This window comes from Protopterus annectens, chromosome 3.part0 (assembly GCF_019279795.1).
Source record: "Protopterus annectens isolate FY-2018-M chromosome 3.part0, PAN1.0, whole genome shotgun sequence".
Lineage (NCBI taxonomy): Eukaryota > Metazoa > Chordata > Ceratodontiformes > Protopteridae > Protopterus > Protopterus annectens.
In genome coordinates this window covers 1619437462-1619457544 of record NC_056731.1, presented here as the reverse complement: position 1 = coordinate 1619457544, position 20083 = coordinate 1619437462, and the positions used below count along the sequence as shown (strand labels likewise).

The 20083-nt window shown below is 44.5% G+C and overlaps 1 protein-coding gene across 1 annotated transcript in view; it reads left to right on the top strand.

Moving 5' to 3' along the window:
- The window catches only part of UBR5 (ubiquitin protein ligase E3 component n-recognin 5), a 3965620-nt gene that overhangs the window by 819621 nt on the left and 3125916 nt on the right, over positions 1-20083 (top strand). Inside the window, exon 12 of the mRNA XM_044065648.1 lies at positions 7812-7928. Coding sequence (XP_043921583.1) covers positions 7812-7928 — 117 coding nt within the window. The remainder of the gene's footprint in view (positions 1-7811; positions 7929-20083) is intronic.

Genomic DNA, 20083 nt, shown 5'->3' with positions numbered 1-20083 from the left:
TCTCCCAAGTCATCCTCTGATGATGTTTCCTTCTCCGATATCCTGGAAATATTGAAACAAAGAGGTGACTGACCGTCCCAACGCCCCCCTCCGAGGAGGAGTCTGTCTTCTTTAACGCTTTTGGTGCTCAGCCCTCCGCCTCCTGGGTGTCCCCACCCTTCGACGAGCTCATAGATTTGATTTGTCGGAGGGTGTGGGAAAACCCTGATTCTGTGGAACCCGTACCCAGGCGCCCCAACAAATTTCTTTCTGCTCCCCTGGGTAAGGAGTTTCTGACCAAAGGAGACCCTGTGGATGCCAGGGTGGTGGCGGCAGCCACTCAGAAGGAAGTAGCAGAGACTTCTTCCTCCGTCCATCCTCCTAACAAGGAGTCTAGGACCATGGACCGGTATGGGAAGCGTACCCTTTCGTCAGCAACCTTTACCTTGCGGTCGCTGAACTTACCTGTCTCATTTCACTCTGCTCCAGAGAGATCATCTCAAGGAGTTAGGAGATACTCTTGCGGGTAACGTTCCTGAGGTAGTGGTCCAGACGGTTAACACCCAGGTGTCTACCCTCAACTCCGTCAACTCTTTCCATGCGGCTCACTTCATATACAGCCAATGGAGCGAGTAGGGCAGCAAGCTCAGGAGTCACCCTTAGAAGGCAAGCCTGGATGCGCCTTTGTCATTTTGCGGAGGCCTTCAAGTCTTCTTTCACTGACGGCCCCTTTGGTTCCTCTTTGTTCGGAACCAAAGTGAAAGACACCCTCACCAGGTACGAGCAAGAGAGAAAGACCCTGTCTGCTGTAGGGTTCCGTTTTTCCCTTTCCTCTAGGCCTTACCCCAAAGCCCAGCGGGGTGGGAAGATGTGGTTAAAAAAATCAGAGGTTTTTTCCTGCTGCACAAGTTGAGTCCCCCTCCAGAGGCAGAGGGAGAGGAAGTTACTCAGGGAGATGCCGCCCTAGAGGCAGATGGGGCCCCCGCAATTCCTTTCGCTGCTCTCCCTACTCTCGTTCATGAGGGATTGCTCGACTATGCTTATCAGGAGCGAGTCGGGGGTTGAATATCGTTATATCCGGAAGCCTGGAAAAGAATCACCCAGGACAGATGGGTATTACGAATAATTTCCGGAGGTTATACCATTCCGTTCAAGTCAGACCCACCTTCAGTCAGAAAAATCCCGGACGTTCCACCCAGTCAAAGGGATCAAGCAGCCTCAGAGGTTTCAAAGCTGCTAGGAAAGGGAGCCATCCAGCGTGTCCCCTCAGACCAAGTGGGATCAGGGATTAACTCAAGATTCTTTTTGGTGCCGAAAAGAACAGGGGACCAGAGACCCATATTAGATCTCATCTGGCTGAAAACTATGTACAGAAGTCCAAGTTCCGTATGGTCACACTACAATAGTCTCTCCCATTGTTGGGAGAGGAGGGTATGGATGTGCTCCATCGACCTCAAGGATGCTTACTACCATGTCAAAATGGACAAGGCATCCAGGAGTCACCTACGCTTCCGGCTGGGAGCCAGTCATTTCCAGTTTCGAGCCTTGCCCTTTGGTCTCACCACAGCCCCCAGGGTGTTCAAGTGTATGGCGGTGGTGATGGCTCACTTGAGACGCCAAGGATTCCAAGTGGTTCCGTATCTGGACGAGTGGCTCCTTACCGCCCCCACCAGGCATCTGCTAATCCAAACCAGGGATGCTACCATCACTCTCTGTCAACGGTTGGGCATAACACTAAATTGGGAAAAATCTGCCTTGATGTCCTCACAGCGTGTCACCTTTATAGGCGCAGAATTAGACACTGTTCGAATGTGAGCATTTTTACCGAAAGAAAGGATCAGAGTCTTACAGCAACAGATACACTCCTTGATGCCCCTGAGGAAAGCAAAGGCAAGATGGGTTCTTCAACTCCTGGGGACCATGGCAGCTACAATTATGTTGGTCCCTCTAGCGAGGTTGCACATGAGACTTCTTCAATGGCTCCTCTTTGTCCAATGGTGTCTCCAAAAATTTCCACTTTCTCACCCCATTTTGCTCATGGACAGATGCAAACAGGACCTCAGTTAGTGACTTTGCACCAACAATCTGGACAGAGGAAAACCCTTTGTTCCACCCATCCCGGTTGCCACAGTGACCACAGACGCCTCCCAGATGGGGTGGGGGGGCATTATCTTGGCAGCACGGTCCAAGGCACTTGGCAAGATCACAAGATACATCTTCATATCAGTGTCCTAGAGATGAGAGCGGTGCTACTTGCGTTGCAGGCACTTCAGAGCTATCTGCCTCTAGGGACGATTGCAATACCCTCGGGACAACATGTCAGTAGTGTGGTATCTGAACAAGCAAGGGGGAACCAGATCTTACCCCCTGTGCAGAGAGGCCATGCGAGTGTGGCAATGGGCAATATCTTCCCAACGGTTTCTGGTGGCAATGCACATTCCGGGAAAGTCCAACGTGATAGCGGACAGGCTAAGCAGAGCTATTCTGATGCCTTTACGAGTGGTCCCTGAATCGTCTATTTGCAGAACGAATCTTCATCAGATGGGGTCAGCCTTTCTGCGACATTTTTGGCAGCTCCCTCAATGCCAAATGCAGCAGCTGCTTCATGCTGATCCCCCCACAGAGAGGGAGTCACCCAGGGACGCTCTAGTTCATGATTGGCCCTCCGGTCTTTATGCTTTCCCTCCATTTCCCTTGCTGTCAGAAGTGATTCAGAAAGCCCAATCCTTGGGAAGCAGAATGATTCTGATTGCTCCACACTGGCCTCGTCAAGTCTGGTTTCCCTTTCTCCAACTCTACATTGTGGACACTCCTTGGATTCTGGACCCACAACCAAATTTACTGACGCATGTCGGGACAGTTCCACCCCTCTCTGATGACCCTCCGGTTGACAGCCTGGCTACTCCACTTCCATCGTTAGTTAGGCTTCATCACTTTTCACTGGAGGTAGTTCACATTTTATCTTCCTCTCATAAGCCCTCTACTAGGAAGATTTATTCTAGCAAATGGAAGAGGTTTACTATTTGGGCGCATACCCAAGTAATTGATCCTTTGTCTATGCTTTTCCATCAGGGTTCCGCTTCAGCTACCATAAAAGTTCAATTGGCAGCGATTTCTAATTTTCATGTCGCTAATGAGCCTAGTGTGATGGCTCACAGACTCTGTAAAGCTTTCCTCAAGGGTACTCTATTACTCCGTCCTCCGGTCTCCGAACCTATCATGCCGTGGGATTTGAATTTTGTTCTACAAGCCCTTACCTCACCACCTTTCGAGCCTGCAGCTACCTTTGATTTGAAATTTTTGACCTGAAAAACAGCCTTCCTAATAGCAATCACTTCGGCCAGGCGAGTTTCAGAAATCCAAGCTCTTTCTGTCAAACCCCCATACTTGATTTTCCATAAGGACAGGGTTTGTCTTAGACCAAAGCCTTCTTTTCTTCCTAAAGTGGCCTCTGTATCTAATATTAATCAGTCTATTGAGTTGCCTGTATTCTTTCCTCATTTTTTCAAACAAGGCAGAATTTAAATTTCATCAATTGGATGTACACAGACAGTTACGTTTCTGTCTGCAACAAAAGATATCCAAAAGTCTGACCAACTATTTGTCTCCTTTTCAGAAAACAAAATTGGGTCCCCTGTCTCAAAAATCACCCTATCCAGATGGGTATCCAGTTGCATCTCTTTCGCCTACTCCGCAGGAGGAAAAGACCTGCCATTTCCGGTTAAGGCTCATTCTTCTCGGGCTGTTTCTACATCCACAGCCTATCAAGTCAGATTGTCAATGGATGATATATGTGCTGCAGCTACTTGGGCTTCTCCTCACACATTTTTTACTCATTACAAATTGGATGTGGTATCTAAGGGCAGGTCGTCCTTTGGTTCCACAGAACTCAGGAGTATTTTCCTATGAGCCACCCAGGATGTAGGTGCTAGGGACGCTGTCCCACGGGTAAGAATGTAGGCGAGATTGGACTACATAACATCAAGAAGTTATGTACTCACCATAACGTTCGATGTATGTAGTCCATCTCGCCTCACATTCTTACTTACCCTCCCACCTTCCCCCCTCCTGGAGGATCTGGAGGTTAGGTTTTTTCTATTTACGGAGTTCCCTTTACCATTAGCTTATTCTTTTTTACCTGGATGCTATGTATGCATGGGGTATGAATGAATATTCACAACAAACTAGATCTGGGAATATGGAGCAGTGCAGCATGGAATACCTGCTTAACCCAGCCAATAGAAGACTTTGCGCTAGAAAAGTTTGGCTGAGTCGGAGCCGATATTCGGCTCTGAACCCATGGGTAAGAATTTGAGGCGAGATGGACTACATACATCGAACGTTATGGTGAGTACATAACTTCTTGTTTTTAAATGCACTGTTACATGTTTGTTTCCATTCTGATGAATCTCTTGGTTAGGCTTCCTGTAAGAGTAACCCTCCCACTCTTGGCAGAAAGTTGCTCCTCTGATCCTGCCATTCAGAATGGAAGTTCATGTGGTGGGTGTACCAAAATAAGGGCCATCCATGAATATGGCCTTTTTAATCCTAGATTTCTGTTAAGCTGTCATATTTTGCATGGGTGTGCAAACTGGGCATCAGAACGTACATCACAAATTGAGGAGAGAAAAGTTTGTAAGTATTTACTGGACATGCAGTCTAAGAGACCATTAAGGAACCTAAACAAAATTCCTAATTATCCTAAAGCAGTGTGTAAGTGACTTGCTCAAGGTTACAGTAGGCAGATGAATGTGGAAAGATTCAAACCCTGTACCTTTGGCGTTCGATGCAGCTTGTTAGCTCAGATGACTAAAGCTCCATTGTATTAATTGCTGGACTGTTGAAATCAGTGTGGTGCCCAGGGACAACAAAAATGGCTATAGTCAACCATCACTATATATGCCTGTTCATGGTGTTAAGTTGCCCATGATAGCATGAACTAGGCCTCCACCTTTAATCCACTGAACATCCCCTCAAATCAGAACTCACTGGCATAATAGCTGAGCAGATTTTCTTCCAAACTGCAGCAGTGGAAACTGCACAGGCAAATCTTTCTGGTGTTGCTGTAGAAGTGGGGAGCCACAGAGATGGACTTATTTCTTTCCCGTGGCATTCATCAAGTAGATACCACAGTCATGGTAACTTGTGTAGTGTGTGTGTGCCTTCCTTATCTTGTGGAACACAGACTGCTGTTTATGTATGCTCATCTTTCCTCTCCTTTGTAAAGTGCTTATAAAGAGACCAAGAGAAGGGGATAATTTTGTAGCTCCACTGTGGTCAAGAAAACCTTTGTTCTGACAGCTAGTTCAAATGATTAGAAGAGAGTCTGTGCTTGTCCTGAACTTGTGTGCACTTCTAACATAGTGGAAGGGAACCCTGGGGCATCCAAATCAGAGACGTTTCAAGCTGGCGGAGTAGATGAACTCTGGGACCACTTCCCCACTGAAATGGTCTGTATTTATTTGGAAGCTAAGAAGCCCAACATAAAATTTTAATTAATTAAATGAAAAAGGTTCTCAGTTTGTAGTAGTGGTTATCAGATGGAACCCATAATCTAGTCTTGCATCTTTTGTTTTGATAAACCTGCCTGAATGTTTTGAGAAGGCTTTATGTTGTATCTTAATTATGGTACACTTGTCTGCTTTAGTAGAATTTCTTCATATGGTTCTGGGTTTGTCATTTTGTTTGGCATTTAAGCAGTACTTGAAAGGGAGTCCCCTACTTGAGATTGCTCAGGAGACCTATCCTTGTTGTTTTGGATTTGAACTTTGCAGAAAAACTCACCTTGCCTCCTTTAGCGTCCACTAGTTTGACACTATTAAAGTTCTTGTCTTGAGAAACTTTATTCCAGATGGTCATTTTCATCCACCCGAAGAGTCTCTCTAGGCTGCAAGTCTTGATGCAAAATGAACCTTAAGCAGCATTTCACCTGAACAGGGTAGCCCTTAGAACTAGTTTCTCATTTGTGCGAAATGTGTCAAAATATGCTTTACTAGAAACTGTTCAGATGCCAGTGTTTTCACATAGGCCACAGAAAAAAGGTTTTTTTTAATGAGTATATATTGGCAGTCAAAGCATTTGCACACCAAAAGGTCCAAGAAATTTGGACAGATGGATCAACTCAAATCTTCTCTGGAAAACAAGACGTGTGTCAAAACAAACCTTGTAAAATGTCTGGTCACTTGCATTACTACTTAGTTTACCCAGTTAAGACGGGCAGTAAGGAAGTAAGGCCATATTCCACCAGAGCAGCTACTGAAGCACTCCCCCCCCCCAAAAAAAAAATGCTCAGAATATTTGAGGCAGCTGCATGTACTTGTCATCCATACTTTTTGTTAAGCATTACACATGTGCAGTCCAGAAGCAGGGCATTTGCTTTTATAGTTCTAAAGAGCATGCTGTAGCCTCCTCTTGGGCTTCAGGAGGTTAGTCTTTTTGATTAATAAAACATTAAAGCAGTTTACTTCCCATTGTTTAAGGAATTGTACAGCAGCAGCAGTCTTTGTGATGGAAGTAGTGTAGTTGCATGAGTAATACTCAGCATAGTAATAGATGTCCAAAGGGATTAGTTATGCATATTAGGACCATACCCACCATCTCTCTGCCGTTGTGATTTGTTTGTTTATTGTTTTTTATTTATTTGACATTTGGTAATTAGGAAAGTCCGACTGGGTTGAGATCACCAGATTTCAGGGGAGTCCTGGGGAGAAAAGCTCCACGTAAAGACTTGACACAGAAGAGTAATTAAATACAGGATATTAAACAGTGAGAAATTTCATTTGGTTAAAATAAAATACACACACACACACACACACATATATATATATATATATATATATATATATATATATATATATATATATATATATACACACACACACATACATATACATAGTCGGATACAGGACTTTGCAAGTAATTAAACCTACAATCTACAATTTGTGTTCTGGTTGAAGGTGATAGAGTGAGTAGATTGATTGTTGGAGGGAGAAGAATAGAGAATAAAAACGTGTAACGGCAGAGTTCTAGGTTGAAAGGTTATAGAAGTTATGGTGAACAGAAACAATAGGAAGATTAATAGGACTAGGAGGATATTAAAGACATGACAAGATGATAGCTAGGTAGGAGAACATGAGAATACCCAGGATTTGGAAAGATGTTCTTTAAGGAGGGACGTGAAAGTTTGGTAGTGAGGGACTTGCCTGATAGTGGCAAGTTGTTCCAAGATTTAGCTACACAGTATGGGTAGAGACTGAGACGACTAGTCCTCAGAGATTTATAGATAGATGTTTATCTGAAGAGCGTAGATCCCGATCAGGTAGATAGTATTGTAAGATAGAGGCAATGGCAAGAGAAACTAGGGGGCTTGTTTTTGTATGGAATCCTCCTCCATCCCTCAGTTATCATTCTGAGGTGCCTAAAGTGGCCTGACAGGTTGGGGGGTGGGATGTGTGAGCAGGCCTAACTGAGCTTTGGTGTCTACTTTCTTCCTGGACTCTGGCTCACTTTTTGGTGAGTTCTTGCTTACAAAAAAAAAAAATTCTAATGTAGCACCTTTTCCATCATTCCATGTGATAGTTTGTGGTGTTTGTAATCCTCTGTATAGATCCCTTTATTGTGGATCATGTTGCATTTGAGTTAATTTACTTTTTTCGTAACCATGTTATCAGATATGACAAGTGGCATAATGAAGGTTTTAATGTATAACTTATTGTATTCCAAACAAGTGTAAATATACAAGTTAGTTTGTTGAAGCATTTTATCTACAAATATTTTTTTTTATAACCATCGTTCTGAGGCTTTGTTTTCCTTGTGTATTTTTTTTTTTTTAGGAGGGTACCAAGTTTATTTTTATCGGAGCTCTGTATTCAGAACTGGTAGCAGTAAGCAGTAAAGGCGAATTATACCAGTGGAAGTGGTGTGATACAGAACCGTATAGAAATACACAGGTATTGTTTTCATGTTATCAATTGTACTTGTAAACTCTTTACAGGCAGCAAGTGTTTTAAGACTCCTCCAGTAAGTGTGTAGTTTAACAGAAGTAAATGCTGGGTAAATTTTTTACATAGTGCATGAGCAAGCTCAAGCGAAGCAGTCTATATTTTGTTGACAATGAGAGTGTGGACATTTGATATTAACATAAGCATAAATGGCAAGTCTTGGCAGAATTACGCATCTGACATGTAAAAGTGTTTGTGATCAAGTGCTTTCAGTGCTGATGCACATTAGTCCCCTCAGATGTTGTTCTTGAAATAAGACTGTACTTCTTTGTTGAGCTTGCCTTGTAAACTGAAATACTGCATTTTATTGTAGAATTTAGGCAAAAAAAAAGCGACCAGCCTAAAATTCTTTCTTTGAACAACCACTTAACCAAGCTAAGAAATAGCAGAGTATTAATTCTCATTAGATTTGCTGGAAGAAATGTTCCGTGTTTGCCCATAGTTTTCCACGTGCCTAGTTATGTAAGGGGATAAATAAAGGCGAAAAGTGTCCAATACATTGTTGGAGATGAAGGGTAGTGTGTAGGGCAGTCTGCTTGAAAGGATCATTTCCTGCCCAAAAATCCTGGATGTTCTTCGTGTTTCACTGTTGCAGTCATTGCATTTGGGTAATCTGCTGGCAGGTTGCTCTCAGTTGGCCTGATTAACAAAGTCTTGGGTCCTGTGTCTGTTGCTGTCCCTTCTTCCATGACATCAGGTCGGCAGGGTATAAAACATGCATCCAACGCCATTACATCAGTCTTCCTTGCCATGCGGTGCCCGAAGCAGAACCGAAGTCTTCAATTTAAGGCTAAGTACCCCATTTGGGAAACTTTTTCTTGCTCCATACCGATGTCAGTTGTTGTCTTTCAGCTTTTCCTGGTTAGGGGTCGCCAGAGCGGAACTCCGGTCCGCTAATGATTGGCAGTAGATTTTGACGAACGCCGAGGTGCCAGCTCGACGTTCAGCCTTCAACGAAGGCACGCCCAATTACGCATGTCTTTTGAACGCCCACCCAACCGCGGGGAGGACATGCAGACTCCCCACAGAAGGCACTCCCTGCATTCCATCTGGGAATCTAACGAGAGAACCTCTTGCTGTGAGGCAACAATGATACCGCTGCACCACCGCGGATGTCTCCATGTCGATGTCAGTAAAAGTTAATAATTGCATTACTTGTGGAAAGCAAATAACTCACAAAGATTTTAATTTGTACTGTATTCCTTGCCTAGGCCCTGACCACGACGTAGCTTTCTGTCTGTTTTGTGCTTTATTTAATCAGTGCACTATCAGTCATCGGTACATTTTTGCCTCTAAATATTTCGGTTCTCTGTTTAATTATCCAGAAATGTCGTTGGTTAGCCATACAACTACCGGAATTCTGAAAAAACGCAGAGATAAAGACAGAGACAGGCCTCAGAGGTCCAAAACCGCCGCCGACGCTTCTCCTAAGCCAGTCGCCAGTTCGCCGGTACTCAGTGAGGTGCTTTTGCGGCCCCTGATACCCGCTACTTCTGATTCGCAGGCCTCTACTGAGACCCATTCGGAGTCCGGTATGCCGCGAGATGCAGACTTGCATATTAAATAGACTCCACCTTCATTACTAAGGCCTAAATCTCGATCTGTGTCTAAAAAAATGATAGCCAGGCCACATGTTCAGGCCCCTATGCTTAAAAAACAAATGATCAAAATGGCTGAAGATCTAATTACTCTAATCGGGGGTAATCAAACCCCCCCCAAAGAGGCCTAGGCCTGAGCTTGATTATGAATCTTCTGATCAGGAGTCTGTTTCTTCTGATTTTTCTAATGACCTGGATTTGTCCATACCTAGTTATGAGGATTCTGATGCAGAGGATTCCATTCCTTCTGCTTCCCGTCCCGAGGATTTTTCTTTTGGGGAAACTTTACATACCTTAAGGGAGCATTTCCACTGGGAAAGTCAGGAATTTTCTGATTCAGAAAAGAGGCTTAGGGATTTCCTTCTACCTCAGCATAGGCCTTTGGCTATACCTCCTGTACTAGACATTGTTGATGTGTTTTCGGAATCCCATATGGCCCCTGATTCCCTGCCTCCATCTCCTAGTAAACTTGACAGATACTACAGGGTTCCTGAGTCCCACAAGTTCCTTTTCAAAAATCCTGTTGCAGATCCATAAACCATTTCTCAGGGCCCCAGGGGCGTTAAGGCCTCTACTGCTAAAAATCCTACCCCTTCTGATAGAGACTCTAGGGCACTGGATAGATGGGGTAAGAAGGTTTATACTTCTGCAACCTTAGCAATCGGGGCTTTAAACTGCCAATTTCATATGTTAAAATATCAGCAGCATATTATTGGACAGCTTAAACAGAAAATGATGATTCCTGACTGTGTGGAAAATAAAGATTTACAGGATTTATTGCATTCTGCTGAACAAGTTGGAAAAATACTTTGCAATGTGGTTTTGATTCTTTAGAGGCCTCTTGCAGGGCTGCTGTTACTGGGTCTGTGCTTAGAAGGCATGCTTGGCTTAAGGAGCAGTCTTTGCCTGATCGTGTTAAAGCAAAATTGTTGGATGCTCCTTTAAATCAGGATCGTCTGTTTGGCAGTAAGGCTGAAGAAGTTCTAAAAACGATGGAAGATAAAGCTAAGTCTATGCAAACTGTGAAAGATTTCTTACAAGTGCAACCTCCAAGATTTAGTAGGCACTGGCCTACTAAGAATTGGTCTTTTCCAGCTCCTTCCAGATCCTTCCAAGCCAAACCCAGACACACCAAAAGCACCAGGTTTCAGTCCCAGGGGACTCTCAGAACTAAGCAATGGGAGGCCTCCACTTTCAAATCTGGAAATAAGACACCCCCCTATGGTAAACAGTCTCAATGACTTCCTTTTAAAATTACCAAGCACTTGCCTTTTAGCCGCCCCTTTGGGGGAAAAGACTGTTCTTCATGCAAAGACCTGGGAACTCATAACCCAGGACAAATGGGTTTTAAATATAGTGTCCCAGGGGTAAAGATTTCATTTCCACACGTTGTCAGCACCAAACGGGTGGTCAGACCTGCCCCCAATCAGTGGGCAGAGGCTCAAAAACAATTACTTTCCCTTTTAAACATGGGGGCTATTCAACCAGTACCAGAAGAGGAAAAGGGACAAAGTTTCTATTCCAGGCTTTTTCTGGTACCCAGAAATGACAAATCATGGCGTCCAATTCTGGAACTGTCTACTCTAAACACCTTTCTGGACATTCCAAAATTCAAGATGCTGACTCTTCACCAGTTACTTCCTATGCTAGGCAACTCTAGATTTAAAAGAAGCATATCTGCACATCCCAGTCAGGGAATCTTGCAGAAGATACCTACACTTCAAAGCAGGCTACTTGCATTATCAGATGTTCATCGTGCATACAGCTGCAGTAATCACAGATAGGTTCTCTGCCGTCAGGCGGGTCCTCGGTCGGCCGAATTCCAAAGTCTAGGTCCGGCGTCGGTTGGTGTCGCTTTCTCTCTTGACGTCAGTGAGGCCAGAGTATATAAGACACAGCCGACGCCATGTTCTTCAGTCTTTTTTGCCGCGCGGTGCCTGAAGCAGCAAGTGCCGGTCGGCCAGCTCCTGAATTTACGAAAAATTGGAAACCAAAGTCTTCATTAAAGCTAAGTACCCTGCTGGGGAAACTTTTCTTGCCCCAGGCCGATGTCAGAAAAAGTTAACAATTGTATTTCTTGTGGGAAGCAAATACCGCATAAGGATTTCCATTCCCTCTGTATACCTTGTTTAAGCCCAGACCACGATGTCTCGGGCTGTCGCTTTTGCGCTACTTTCAATAAACGCACTATTAAGCATCGGGCGGAGTTTGCCCAACACTTTTTTGGAAAAGCCTTTGATTATAAAATGTCGTCGGAGACTCCGACTACCGTTTTGTCCAAAAAAACGCAAGGACAAGGACCGATACGCGAGGTCCGCGGTCCCCACCGACACCACGCCAAAACCGGCTACACGTGGCCCGGTTCTCAGCGAGACGCCTTTGCAGTCCCTGACTACCGACAACACTTCCTTGGCGGTGTCCTCTGTACCCGAGACCGCAGGTACCTCGGCCCTTTCCCAGACTACAACCGAAGCCATTGCTAATGTTGAGCCTCCTAATGTGGACAGGTCCACTTCCACCCATGGTGTCTTTAGACCCTCATCTTCTTTTTCAATTAAGGCCATTACTAAATCCAAAGCAGCCAGGCATCCCAAGAGGCCTGTTGCACAGGGCCCTTCTCCAGGCCCCATGCCTAAAAAACAGATGCTGAAAATGGCTGAGGATTTGATTACTCTTATCGGGGGTTCTCAACCCCTCCAGACAAGAGACCCAGAGTGGAGGAAGATTCTCCCTCTTCTGATCTGGGCTCCATTTTATCAGAACATTCTGATGTAGAGGAACACTCTTACTCCCCTTTTGAAGATTCGGATGCAGAGCAGTCCATTCCTTCTGTATCTCCTCCTGAGGATTTTTCTTTTGGGGAAACCTTGCACACTTTAAGGGAACACTTCCATTGGGAAGGCCAAGACTTTTCTGATTCCTAGAAAAGACTTAGGGAATTTCTTTTGTTACCTCAACACAGGCCTCTGGCGATACCTCCTGTTTTGGACATACTTGATGATGTTTATTCGGAGGCTTGCCTTAACCCGGATTCCCTGCCGCCTGCACCAGTCAAACCTGATAGGTACTACAGAGTTCCTAGCTCTCACCAATTTCTCTACAAAAGCCATAATGCTGACCCTGAGACCATTTCTCAAGGCCCCAAGGGATTTGAAGGCCTCTACTGCCAAGAATCCACTTCCTGCCGAAAGAGAGTCAAGATCTTTAGAAAGGTGGGGAAAAAAGGTATATACCTCGGCCACCCTTGCCATGAGGGCCTTAAATTGTCAGTTTCATATGCTTAAATATCAACAGTTCCTGTTATCACAATTAAGGAATAAAGTGTCTCAACCTGAACAACCAGATTTAAAGGAGTTACAGGATATGATGCATAGTGCAGAGCAAGTGGGTAAACGCACCTTACAATGTGGCTATGATGCCCTAGAGGCCTCAAGTAGAGCGGCTGCTACAGGATCAGTCATTCGTAGACATGCCTGGCTTAGGGAACAAAGCTTGCCTGATCATGTGAAAGCTAAACTTCTAGATGCTCCTTTACAAAAGGATGTGCTGTTTGGTACTAATGCTGAGGAGATATTACGGAAAATGGAAGAAAAAGCCAAATCTATGCAAACTGTCAAAGCTTTTTTACAGGTCCAACCACCATGTTTTAGCAGAAATTGGCCTTCTAAAAACTGGTCCTTTCCAGCCACTGACAAGCCCCAAAGAGGTAGATACAGACGCACAAGGGGCAGAGGGCAATCACAAGGATCATATAGAGGCCGACAATGGCAAACTCCAGCACCAAGAGGTGGCGAAGACAGTGCACAACAATACAGAAAACAAACCCAATGACTCCCTCATTTTTCATGCCAAGCAGGTCTCGGCTGGCAGCACCTTTGGGAGGAAAGCTAGCATTATTTGCAAGAAATTGGCATATTGTCACAACAGACAAATGGATCCTGGACGTTATAAACAGAGGCTACAAATTTCTATTCCACACTCTTCCAAAAATGAGAGGCATGCCAAACCTGCCACGCAGTCAAAGGGCAGAGGCACAACTACAAATTTTAAAGCTCATAAGCATGAGAGCCATACAAGAGGTACCTACTCACGAACAAGGTCAAGGTTTTTATTCAAGACTTTTTCTGGTACCAAGGAAAGGAACAGATTGGAGACCCATTTTGGACTTATCCATCCTAAACACATTTTTACTCGTACCAAAATTCAAGATGCTCACATTACAGCAGCTTCTTCCCATGCTGGGCAAGGAGTTTTGGCTGGTAACATTGGACCTCAAGGAGGCATACCTGCATGTCCCAATCAGACAAAGTTGCAGAAGATACCTCAGATTTCTTGCAGGTTCAATCCACTATCAATTCTCTGCATTGCCCTTTGGCTTATCTACTGCGCCCAGAGTATTCACAAAGTGCCTGGCATCAGTGATTGCCTACTGCAGACTTCAAGGGTTACAAATTTACCCTTATCTGGACGACTGCCTGATCCAAGCGGACAGCAAGCACATACTTCTGGAACATCTGGCTTATGTAACACGATTAATGCATTCTCTGGGATATACAATCAACAAAAAGAAATCCAGGCTAACACCATCTCAGAAAATAACTTTCCTGGGTGCCACCTTGGACACAAACACCCAGATGGCCTATCTAACGTCAGAAAAACAGGGGCAGCTAACTCAGTACTTCAAAATACTAACAAAATGTACCAGGCTTACTGCAAGGAAAATCCTGCAGGCTCTGGGCTTCATGGCATCTTGCATTTTTTTAATCCCATGTGCAAAGCTGCATATGAGGAAACTTCAATGGTACCTAAAAAAACCTATGGTCTCAACACAGTCACAGTTTGGAAACAATAATACCAATAATTCCATGTTTGCAAAAGGAATTTCTATGGTGGGCCCAAGCATGTCAAACAAACACAGGCCTCCCTTTCTGCAAGCCTCAAGCAAACCAAGTCATCACAACAGACGCCTCAGACTACGCCTGTGGGACGCACATGACAAACAGGTGCATTCAGGGCAAATGGTCCCAAAAGGAAAAGCACCTTCACATCAATCAAAAAGAAATGCTAGCAGTAATAAATGAAATTATAGCTTTCAAAGACCTCCTGCATCCAGGACAATTACTGATGAGAACAGACAACACCACAGTAATGTGGTACATAAACAAACAAGGCGGAACACATTCATACCCCTTGTGCAGACTAGCCATGACTCTTTGGAACTTGGCTCTGGAATGGCAAATCGAACTTCAAGCACAGTACTTGCCAGGATTGGAAAACACGCTGGCAGACAATCTAAGCAGAAATATGACAGATCCACATGAATGGAAGTTGCATCCTCAGTTGTTTACAGAGATAATACAGGAGTGGGGGAGGCCAGACATAGATCTTTTTGTCTCCCACAGGAATCATCAATTGGAAAAGTTTTGTTCAAGGACCTTTCACCCAAAGGCCTGGAGAGTGGACGCCCTTTCATTCAGTTGGACAGCATGGACAGTTTACGCTTTCCCACCTCTGCCTCTTCTGCCCAAGGTGCTCTTGAAAGCAAGAGCAGACAGACCGAAGATGATACTGATTGCTCCAGATTGGCCAAGGCAACACTGGTATTCGCTCCTGAGGAGTCTCACACATACTCCTCCCTGGTCCCTACCTCTAATGCCTCTTCTGCTGACTCAGCACAGCTGCAAAACACTTCACGGTCAGCTGAAAACACTCAATCTTGCATGGAAAATTCCTTAACACCACAACAGACCCTACTTTCCAAGGAGGTGCAGGATGTCATTTTGGAGGCCAGAAGACCATCTACTAGAAAGGCTTACACCGCAAAATGGAAACAGTTCTGCTCTTGGAATGAGAAAAAAGGCCAGGACCCTAAAAAGCTGAATTTGCCTCAGATATTACAGTATCTAGCAGAGCTACTGAACAGTGGACTTTCATTTTCTTCTATAAAAATCCATGCCTCAGCCATTTCTGCAGAATTCAACTCGGATCCACCTTTATTTTCTCACCCACTCTTACGACAGTTCCTCAGAGGGGCTAAGAATACAAGACCTCCAAGGAAACAACCAATACCAGCCTGGGATCTTAATTACATTCTAGAAAAATTAACATTGCCTCCTTTTGAACCAGCTGCATCAACAGATTTGCAATATTTGTCCTGGAAAACAGCCTTCCTTCTGGCCATCACTTCAGCTCGTAGGGTTTCGGAACTACAGGCCCTCATGGCGGTGCAGCCCTTCCTCATCTTCCATCAGGACAGGGTTTCCCTTCGTACCAACCCGTCATTTATGCCTAAAGTGGTATCCAGGGTAGCTTTAAACCAAGCCATACACTTACCCACCTTTTACCCCAATCCTCAAAACCAAGGGGAAAGGTTGCTACATTCTTTAGACATCCATAGACAGCTACGCTATTATTTGGACAGAACAAAGTCCTTCAGGAAATCAGAACAACTTTTTTGTCCTATGCTGTTAGGGGCTCAAGGGAAGCCAGTGACCAAGCAGACAATTTCTAAGTGGATAGGCCACTGCATACGGTTCTGTTATTCATATCATGGGAAATCTGTTCCCACAGGCATCAGATCCCACTCCACCAGGGCCACAGCTACCTCTACAGCCTTCTCAGAGGAGTTCCTACCAAAGACATTTTGGAGGCCGCCACTTGGAGTTCTGTACATACCTTCACAAAACACTACCACCTGCTTTTATATTACAAATCTAGAGCAGGCTTTGCCACTGCTGTGTTGCAGGGCATTCTGGCTCATCCCAGTTCCAACTAGTACCTACCACCCTGTGTGTAGTTTTGGGATTCTACCCATCTGTGATTACTGCAGCTGTATGCACGATGAACATAGTACAGTTTTGTACCTACCATAAATGTAGATGTTCGAGTGCTAATACAGCTGCAGTACAAGTTACCCTCCCGCCTTCCCCACTTGGTAAAGGCATAGGGCCTAACCCCCTCTTCATACAACCTGACTGGGTTATCCTTCTATGGTTATTTGCTTGCAACTACTGATTTTGGATTATATTGCATTGTTTGTATATATATATGTGTGTATATATATATATATATATATATATATATATATATATATATATATATATATGTATAATTTATGTATTGCCTTCCTTCTGGGGGCACCTGACATCTGGGGCAAGAAAGACTGAAGAACATGGCGTCGGTTGTGTCTTATATACTCTGGCCTCACTGACGTCAAGAGAGAAAGCGACACCAACCGACGCCGGACCTAGACTTTGGAATTCGGCTGACCGAGGACCCGCCTGACGGCAGAGAACCCATCTGTGATTACTGCAGCTGTATTAGCACTCGAACATCTACATTTATGGTAGGTACAAAACTGTGCTTTCTCTGCACTGCCCTTTGGCTTGTCTACTGCGCCCAGGGTATTCACAAAGTGCCTGGCTCTAGTTATTGCATATTGTAGGCAAAGAAATATTCAAATATATCCATACCTGGACGATTGTCTAATTCAGGCAGAAAACCAGGGCATACTTCTAAATCATCTGGAGTTTGTAAAAAGGGTTCTAACTTGTCTGGGGTACACAATAAATGAAAAGAAATCACAACTGGTACCCTCTCAACAGATTACATTCCTAGGTAAAAGTTTGAATACAACTTCCCAGATGGCTTTCCTCACGCCAGAGAAGCAAATTCATTTGGTAGCTTACTTCAAACAAGTGGCCACAAAAACCCTGCTGTCTGCAAGACAAATACTGCAAGCCTTGGGGTGCATGGCCTCCTCCATTCTTCTAATTCCATATGCAAGACTGCATGTCAGGAAACTACAGTGGTACTTAAAAAGTCTATGGAGTCAACATTGTCACAGCCTGGAAACAATGATTCCTATCATACCTTGCCTACGCCTGGAATACCTATAGTGGGCAGAGGCCTGCCACCAAAACAAGGGACTGTCATTCACACTACCCCTTGCTGCCCAAACCCTAACTACAGATGCATCAGATTATGCATGGGGGTTCACCTGTCAGGGAAGTGCATTCAGGGCAAATGGAACCCAAATCAAATGCACTTACATATCAATCAAAAAGAAATGTTAACTGTACAGAATGCTCTGACATCCTTCATGGTCTACATTCTTCCAGGGCAACTAATGGTAAAGGCGGACAACACCATGGTTATGTGGTACATAAACTAGCATGGGGTACACATTCTTACCCCCTCTGCAGACTAGCCATGGCATTGTGGAACACAGCCTTGAGTTACCAAGTGCACCTACAAGCTCAATTCGTGCCAGGAAAATTGAATACACTGGCAGACGGACTAAGCAGAAATCTCATGGACCCACACGAGTGGAAACTGGAATCACGGATTTTCAACATGTTGACAAGCAATGGGGGGAGCCCAGTCATAGATCTATTTGCCTTCCCCCAGAACTACCAGTTGGACAAGTTTTGCACAAGGACTCCCCACAAAGAAGCTTGGAAAGTGGATGCTCTGTCCTTCAGCTGGAAAAAACTTTCAGTTTACGCCTTTCCCCCTCTGCCTCTGCTCTCCAAAGTTCTGCTAAAAGTCAAATAGAACAAACCAAGAATGATTTTGATTGCTGCAGACTGGCCACGCCAACACTGGTACCCACTCCTGCGCAGTGTGTCGCAAATATCTTCATGGCACCTGCCTCAGACCCCTTCCTTGCTGTCTCAGCAGGAGAACCAAATTCTGCACCCTCAACTTCCAACATTGAACCTTGCAGCCTGGCTAATCAATTAAATTCACCCTTATCAGCCCTCAGCAAACCTGTGATGGATGTCATCTTGGAGGCGAGAATACCTAGTACTAGAAAATCTTATCCTGACAAATGGAAAATATTCTGTGCCTGGAACCAATCTTTAGCGATGAGCACAGCAGCGCCCAGTTTACCTCAGATTTTGCAATACTTAACTGAGATGCTTCACAAGGGCCTGTCTTTTTCCTCTATTAAAATCCATGCTTCAGCTATTTCAGCTCACTATAACACAGAACCCTCCCCTCTTCTCTCATCCCCTGCTCAAGCAGTATCTCAGCGGGGCAAAGAACTTGAGACCAGCAAGGAGAGCTCCTACCCCTGCCTGGGACCTTAACTTTGTTTTGGAGAAGCTCACTCTACCTCCTTTAGAGCCAGCTGCTACTGCAGACTGCAGCCTTCCTTTTAGCAATCACTTCAGCTAGAAGTATATCTGAATTACAGGCCCTTATGGCAGTGGAGCCTTTCATCATCTTTCATGCGGACAGGGTGTCTCTGAGGACCAATCCATCCTTCATGGCCAAGGTGGTTTCCAGTGTGGCTCTTAATCGGTCCATTCATTTGCTAACCTTCTTTCCCAATCCACAGAAAAAAGGGGAACCGATTCTGCATTCCTTGGATGTGCACAGACAACTTAGATTCTACTTGGACAGGACTAAATCTCGAAGAAAATCTGAACAATTGCTGGTACCATTTGCTGCAGGGGCAGAGGGGAAGGCTATTTCAAAAGAAACCATTTTTCAGTGGGTAAGGCCATTGCATTCATTTCTGCTATAAGCACCATGCAAAACCTATCCCTCGGGATCAGATCTCACTCCACAAGGGCTGCATCTGCTTCTGCAGCCTTTCTCAGAGGTGTTCCTACCAGGCATATTCTAGAAGCTACTACCTGGAGTTTTGTACATACTTTCACCAAGCATCATCATTTACCAATTTTCTCTAAATCCAGATCTGACTTTGCCACTGCTGTCTTGCAGGGCCTTATAGCTGGCCCTAATGCTGTATAAACTCCTCCTCCCAACCATAGCTTTGGGAATCTACCCAAATGTAATGATTGCAACAGTGAAACACGAAGAACATAGTACAGTTGTGTACACTTATAATAAATGTAGATGTTTGAGTGTTTTCACTTTTGCAGTCCTGGTTACCCTCCCTCCAGCCCCCTACTTTTCTCTGGCTGTACCTCTACTTTCTTTTACTATGCTTAAAAGCCTTTTAGGTGTATTTGCTTTTGGTTGGAGGTATATTTCTGTGTTTTTAATTTTATTTGCTCCCCATTAGGGTGGCACCTGACATCTGGGGCAAGAAAAACTGATGTATTGGCGTCAGATGCATGTTTTATATCCCTGACTACCTGACGTCATGGAAGAAGGGACAGCAACTGACTCAGGACCCAAGACAATCAAGCCGACTAAGGGCAACCTGCCAGCAGATTACCCTAATGTAATGAGTGCAACAGTGAATACACTCGAGCATCTACATTTATGGTAAGTGTACACAACTGTTCTTTTCAACTAGATCCTTAATACTTTTCTAATACCTGGGAGCAGTTGGTGTTCCTAAATATTCTTTCCATTTCACTCACTCAGATGTCTTTTCCTTCCTGCCTGTCCTAATACTGCATAAACCCTGCTAAGTTTCATTTTTCTCTCCAGAGCCTGTAGTTCCTCACTTTAGGTTTACCAGTCTTTAGGCAGCGTCCTTAAAGTTCTACCACCAGATGATACAGTTGCATCAAAAATGAATGG